At 41.7% G+C, this 7,185-nt stretch overlaps 2 protein-coding genes across 2 annotated transcripts; both read left to right on the plus strand.

The window, feature by feature from the left end:
• Positions 1–456: 456 nt before the first annotated feature.
• Positions 457–2,130, plus strand: EAE97_010158 (uncharacterized protein; the record flags this gene model as incomplete). The annotated part of the gene is made up of 3 exons (XM_038880673.1): positions 457–517; positions 604–994; positions 1,044–2,130. 3 exons carry the CDS (start codon positions 457–459, stop codon positions 2,128–2,130), a joined length of 1,539 nt encoding a protein of 512 aa, XP_038728383.1.
• A 2,373-nt stretch (positions 2,131–4,503) lies between these two features.
• Positions 4,504–7,185, plus strand: EAE97_010159 (uncharacterized protein). The gene is made up of 3 exons (XM_038880674.1): positions 4,504–5,900; positions 5,956–6,070; positions 6,161–7,185. The coding sequence occupies exons 1-3, from the start codon at positions 5,243–5,245 to the stop codon at positions 6,834–6,836; spliced, it is 1,449 nt and encodes a 482-aa protein (XP_038728384.1). The 5' UTR covers positions 4,504–5,242; the 3' UTR covers positions 6,837–7,185.

The raw sequence follows: 7,185 nt of genomic DNA on the forward strand, positions 1-7,185 counted from the left end.
CGCGTTCGCGTGAGAGAGAAACACACTAAGCTGTATTAATCGGTACCTAGTCAGATTATACCTGACTTTGAGCCACAATAAAGCCACAATGGCGTCTCACTCAACTTTCAGCCTCATCAAAGTATCCCCGGGCCACCTGTGGACAGAAACACTGAAAGCGGAACTGTGAGCTACCTAGCTATCTTCCCAAGAGTCAGGTTTTCCTTATCAATGCCCCAATATTGACTAACAACAACATAAATGGTTTTTGCTCCGTTCTCCGACCGTGAAAGAACCCTTCAAAAGTTTCTTACGAGTACTTGCTAGACAAATCAATTGTGACTGGCTGTTGATGACGTTTTTTTAAACAGCCCCCCTCCTTTAGTGACTCAATCAAGCAAGTCTTGTATAACAATAAATTTCTTCTATCCCTTATTCAATATCTAGCTATTCTTTTGACAAATTCTCAATCACAAAATGGCAGCTTCATCTCAATCTACTGGTTCTGCGGGAACAGAACCAAATGCACCAAGATACGGTCAGTAGTTACATCTTCTATGACTTGCCAAAAAATCAAAAAATACCCCTCAATTCTTGGAAGAAGCAGTGACTGAACACTACAAGAAAGAACGCAGCAACAACCCGAGAACCCATTTGCATCCCTCATACCCGACCAAACTATCGCCATCATTCCATCCTTCACGTTAGAGTCCGGCGAAACTTTACACAATGTTCCGTTGGCATACAGCACCAGAGGAAAACTTTCACCTAATCGCGACAATGCCATGGTAATATGCCATGCCTTGACTGGCAGCGCAGATGTCAGCGATTGGTGGGGACCTCTTCTAGGTGGACCTGGTCGAGCATTTGATATATCCAGATTCTTCGTGATATGTATGAACAGTCTGGGAAGCCCCTATGGGAGTGCGAGTCCTGTCACTTGCAAAGATGGGGACCCAAAAAATGAAAGATATGGCCCTGAATTCCCTTTGACAACGATTCGAGATGATGTCAAGTATGTCAGCAATATTCAGTGTGCCTATTACAATACTGACTGCCATTAGCATTCACAAACTTCTCTTGGACGAGTTAGGAGTTCTACAGGTAGCGGCGGTCATAGGAGGTTCTATGGGAGGTATGCTGGTACTTGAATGGGCATACTTTGGTAAGGATTATGTTAGAGCCATTGTGCCAATTGCAACCTCTAGCAGACATAGTGCTTGGGGAATTAGTTGGGGAGAAGCCCAAAGGCAAAGCATCTATGCGGATCCAAAGTACGATGACGGCTATTACCCATTCTCGGATCCTCCAACAGCAGGGCTGGGTGCGGCACGCATGTCTGCGTTGCTTACATATCGAAGTCGAAACTCATTCGAGGCAAGGTTTGGACGAAACATACCTGATGCTTCAAGAAAACAGACCATTAGCGAAGGCCAACAATCCGCCACAGCATCGGATATTCACAGGGCAATTCACAATGATGGGCACAGACAGACCAGGTCGCCAATATCTTCGAGACCTGGGAGCTCAGCTGCGATTTCAACCATGACCAGTGAAAACATTACTGCCAACGGTGGTAACCCTGCAAACTTCACTGACCCACAATTTCACGGCGCAACTCCCTCATCATCCCCACCTCCAGACCGACCTGTTCCCAAGCGCAAGTCAACCTCTCATTACTTTTCCGCGCAATCCTATCTTCGTTATCAAGGTGAAAAATTCGTCAAACGTTTTGATGGAAATTGTTATATTGCAATCACCCGCAAACTTGATACTCATGATGTCTCAAGATATCGAGTGCCAGCAGATTCAGCGGACCCTATTGCTGAAGCTCTTTCACAAATTCAACAGCCAACGTTGGTACTCGGTATTGAGAGTGATGGACTTTTCACATTTGATGAGCAGAAAGAGATTGCAGCTTCAGTACCAAATGCACGTCTTCGAAAGATTGAATCCCCTGAAGGTCATGATGCATTCTTGTTACAGTTTGAACAAGTCAATCAACACATCCTGGAATTCTTGAATGAAGTTTTACCCAATATTATGCAAGCTCCTGGCATTGAAGGGGTTGTAGCTGAAGACGGAGTCGGGGCTGTTACCAAAAGCAGTACCTTTGGAGAGGCAGAAGTGGATGACATTACAGCATGGTAAATGGGAAGTGTTACTGAAAGTGTACATGACCTTTACGGGCTACTGCTTCTGAATCTCACCGGTAACTAAATATGATACTCCACGGTCAGTCTTTTCGCTTCCCCTACTATTCAATCTTCCTTTGACTTCATATGATGAAATATTTCGGATGTTAAATCATTATTTCTCCGAGAGCGCAAAACCGTGTGGAGATTTTCCGTTGCCTTCCTTCTGATTGTCCGTTTTTCTTGTATTGAATTCACACTTCAACTGGGTAGTACAGTTTGCTGACCATGTCGCAGTGCTGATTCGACGATATACGAATGAGCTCGTTATAAATATGGATAACCCATGATAGTAGGCAAATCAATAACCATCAAAACTCCTATCGTGACTTCAATGGTGCCATGCGAGAAATATTCTGTGATCTCTCTGATAGTCCACATTTGTCAAGAAGTAAGATATAGTGTCGTACGTATGCAATGAATTTGATATCAAGAGTCTTCCCCCATATCTGTATCTGTATTCGTATTCGTGTTTAGACAATCTTCGAGGGTTCTTTCCGCCGTGGGGAATGAAGCGATTTTGGTTGAGAAATTATTTAGTATCGATACTACTTGGTACATACCTAGGTAGGTACAGGTTGTGTAGGTAGTTAGGAACCTTGTTATGTAGAAGTGTATTGAGCATTGAGTGAACGACATCATAGCTCGGTAGGTACGTGCATAGCTCTAGCATTGAGCTTCCGGGTTAATTATGGATTTCGTATTGATATGAACCTGGAAGGAACTGGACTGGATTGAATGATTGTGTGTGTGTATTCCAAATTTCGACCGATATATTTATGGTTGATTACTACTAAATAGCTCGAGGGTAGGTACTCGTGCGGCCAGAAAGTATGCAACACCGGCGCTAGATGCACATACCACACAAGATGGTAAACTACAAGAGGACTAACCTGGCTTTCATAGCGCCGGCGTTGCATAATTTCTGGGCGCACGAGTAGGTAGGTAGATTTCCTTCTCTACTAGTGTTCCTTCTTTCTTTCTTTCTTTCTTTCTTTCTTTCTTTCTTTCTTTCTTTCTCTTCGTTCACATACACCCTCACGCTCTCTCTATCTTTTTGGAGTGATATCTATCTAGGTAGGCAGGTAGGTAGGTATTCAATTCGAAGTTTCGCGTTACGTTGAGTTGAACTGAGTGATTACTTATGATACTCGAGTAGTTATCATCATGACGGGTATAAATCAAGCTCTCATATAAGCTTTTACGAATTCCATTTATACCATTGCTTAATTGATTAATTGTATATATAAGGTTCGTGTGGCTTGTGGCTTAGACTCCGATTACGGAAACGAATGAATCTTGATCTTTGTGTGTATAAGAAGGTGATAGTGTACTTGTACGCTGTTGTATGTTGTATGGATATCTAATCTCTTTTGATACGATATGTACTAGTATGGTTTGTGGAGAGGGATGTTTATTTAACCTTTTATATATTAAAAACGTTTTGTTTTATAGTAGTAGGTGTTTGAAAATATTATATGTATAGAGTAAAGTTTTCTTAATATTAATATACTTTTTTTAAATAGTATCAAAATGAATTATAAAAATTGGATAATAAAGTTAATTAAAGGGGGTTTTAAATAATAATTATTGTTAAAAATTACTTTTAATATTTTATAGTTGTTGAAAACGAGCTGTAATATAAATCTCAAGATGTTTAGCAAAATAATAAGGGGAGTACCAGTCCAATCAGCCAGCCATGCATGCGAGGGGCTGGAGACAAAGCTCGTAGATTATAGGTTATACCTAGGTAGGTCAGGTTAAAGATATTTTGAGAATTGTCCGTATACGATATTCAATGTATCTACTAGGGAGTATGTCTGCACATCTAGATCTGCTGATGATGATGATAGTGGATAATAGCTTGGATATATCGTAGTGGCAGCAATCAATAGTAGAGAGGACCAAGGTAGCTAACTTGTTATGGTTACACGTCTTGGATCGTCTGGGACTAGGGAAAAGTCTTGACCTCATTGGATCTTGGGGGGTGTATTGTGATGGCGATGGTGATGGTGATGGTAGCGGTGGTGGTGGTGGTGCCGGTGAGTTTGTTTTCTTTTGATGTGAATAAATGATTTTGGGTCGGGAGTAGGTAGGTCGGTAGGTATCTAGGTATCTAGGTATCTATTTATATAAATCACAGAGGAAGAGAGGAAAGATGTAAGAGGGGAATTAAGTAAACCTGAATATTTAGGTATCCATTCTCTCTGATACTAATTACACACTAGCTAAGGTTAGGTAATAGTATACAAATCATCAGTAGCATCGGTACTCGGAAAAGATGTCTGTCCAGTGTCAACATACAAGACATTAAATTAACTTTTATATACTAGGTTGGAGGTCTGAGGCGGATCAGAATATGGAAATGAAGATGTCATTGCACTTTCCTCTTCTCGGTATGAGATTTACCATTGTACGTATGATCCTTACGACGTATTTAGCTATTTAGACACATTTTACGGGTACGTACCTTACATTCCATCTCATTTCCCTTTCCCTTTCCTCTACACAATATCGATCCGATATATACCTCGTACTTGGTATATACCTGCCATCTACCTACTAGGTAGTCCCTTCCTTTCACATCAACGACTGCCATATCCGGAGAACTGGTTTGCATATGCAATGCAAATCAATGAATAATAGATAGAGTACCCGGCACAAGTACACTCGTACCTTCACCAATGACAACTCCATTTTCCATGTCAATACCTCTTCTCTCCTCACGCACCATCTTTAAAGCTCTTCTTAAAGACCCTTCATTCATCTCCATCCACATCTTTTCATTCATTTGAACGTGTATGGACTGACTGGCTGACTGACTGACTGTATGTCTTATCTTTTTTGACTCTTGTTTTACTTCCTTCCTTGGTTCCAACTACTTTCACCTTTTCTGCCTATCAAGGTTACTACCTCATTAGTACTTAGTAGCTACCCGTTACCTCATCCTTACTCACTTCTTTTCCCTTTCCCTTGCATCATTCGTACAACCTTGAGTGCAGCTCAATATTCCACCACAACATACCTCTCACTCTCCTTACAAAATACCGTTGGGCCCAACCCATACGATGGAATCAATCATTCTCCCTTCGCCGGGTCTTCACGATGTAATTGAAACCTTACAGCAAGACGCTCCCGATAAATCAAATGTGACCATCAATCGAGCTCGATTGGCTTCATTCTCAACAACGCGAGATTCGAGTATCTCATGGGGTCGACGGCATCATCATGGTTCGTGGTTACATTCCGTGGGATGTGCGAGTATCATGATTCTGTGTCCAATCATTGTCATATTCTATTGGATTGCACTCTCACGCTTTGAAGGATCTTTAACTTCAGCATACAAATCAATGGCCATGATTGGTCCTATCAATTTCTTATGGCAACATGCACCTCGAGGAAATTTAAGAACGAATGTTGGTTATGGAACGTGGTTGTTATTCCAAGCACTTCTGTACCAATTTCTACCTACCGAATTGAGTACGGGTCAACTCACTCCAGCTGGGAATCTTCTCAAGTACCGTACAAATGGTCTTTCAGCTTGGTTTGTCACTCATGCTTTGTTCCTCATTTCGTCATATTGTGGACTCTTGGATCCAGCAATTCTCGCAAAACATTGGCAGGCATTGTTGGTCTCAGTGAATGTTTATGGGTTTTTATTATCCGGGTTTGCTTATTTGAAAGCTCACATGTCTCCAACCCATGAAGGCGATCGAAAATTCAGTGGTAAGTTGAGATTGATGGGATGAGATTTGTGTACTTTGATACTGACACGTGACAGCATCTGTCCTGTACGATTTGTACATGGGAATCGAATTGAATCCTAGATTTGGGGATCATTTCGACTTTAAATTATTCCACAATGGGCGGCCTGGGATAATTGCCTGGACTCTTATGTATGTCAAACTCGAATTTTCTTGGTCATCTGTTTGATTTGCACTTTCCACTTCCAGTCCAACCGATGTCATTCTCTAATCTCGATATAGTGACATGTCTTTCATCGCGTATCAGTATCAAACCTACGGATATATCACCAATTCCATCATTCTGAGCACTTTTCTACACGGTCTCTACGTTGTCGACTTCTTCATCAACGAAGATTGGTACCTTCGAACTATCGATATCTGCCATGACCACTTTGGTTTCTATCTTGCATGGGGATCCATTGTTTGGTTGCCATCCATGTATACCCTTCAGACTCAATATCTTTCAAGATATCCCCACTCTCTATCACCTCTCAACGCCATGATGTTGTTCACCTCGGGTGTCAGTGGTTACATCATTTTCCGAAGCGTCAATCACCAAAAGGATCTCGCTCGTCGCACCAAAGGTAATTGTCAACTTTGGGGTGCTCCAGCAGATGTCTTACACGTCAAATATCGAACTAAAGATGGCAAAGAACATGATAGCATTCTTCTTTGCTCTGGCTGGTGGGGTATGGCGAGACATGTCAATTATTTGGGCGACCTTATCCTTTCTTATTCCATGTGTGCAACTTGTGGTACGCATAATTTGTTGCCATGGACATATGCAATTTTCATGACGATTCTGTTAATTCATCGCTGCTGGCGGGACGAGGAGAGATGCTCAAAGAAATATGGGAAGGGGTGGGAAGATTATTGTCAGAAAGTGAGGTGGGTTATCTTGCCGGGTGTTTATTAGATGGCGAGATAGGTACGAGGGTGTCGAAAGTGAAGTGATAGAGTGTGAGAGTTACATGGCTAAAAGTGAATCATTTTGGGTCACAAGTATCAAGTGGTAATGGTGGAAGATAGCATTACAAAAAATACCAGTGGTATACGATGGGAGAAGATCAATAGACGGAGCTCCGGTGTGGATATGAAGGGGGTAATTGAATGGGATTCCTAGATTAATCGAACTGAACACGGATATGAAAATCAATGATGAATAGATGGGCTGGATTAAATCGAGCAATGGACGCAGGCTGAACAACGACAATAGTTCCTAGACAAACAGAACAGAATAATAAATTTAGATCGTAAACCCTGAA

Source organism: Botrytis byssoidea, assembly GCF_014898295.1.
Source record: "Botrytis byssoidea strain MUCL 94 chromosome Unknown BBYS_026, whole genome shotgun sequence".
NCBI classification, from domain to species: Eukaryota; Fungi; Ascomycota; class Leotiomycetes; order Helotiales; family Sclerotiniaceae; genus Botrytis; species Botrytis byssoidea.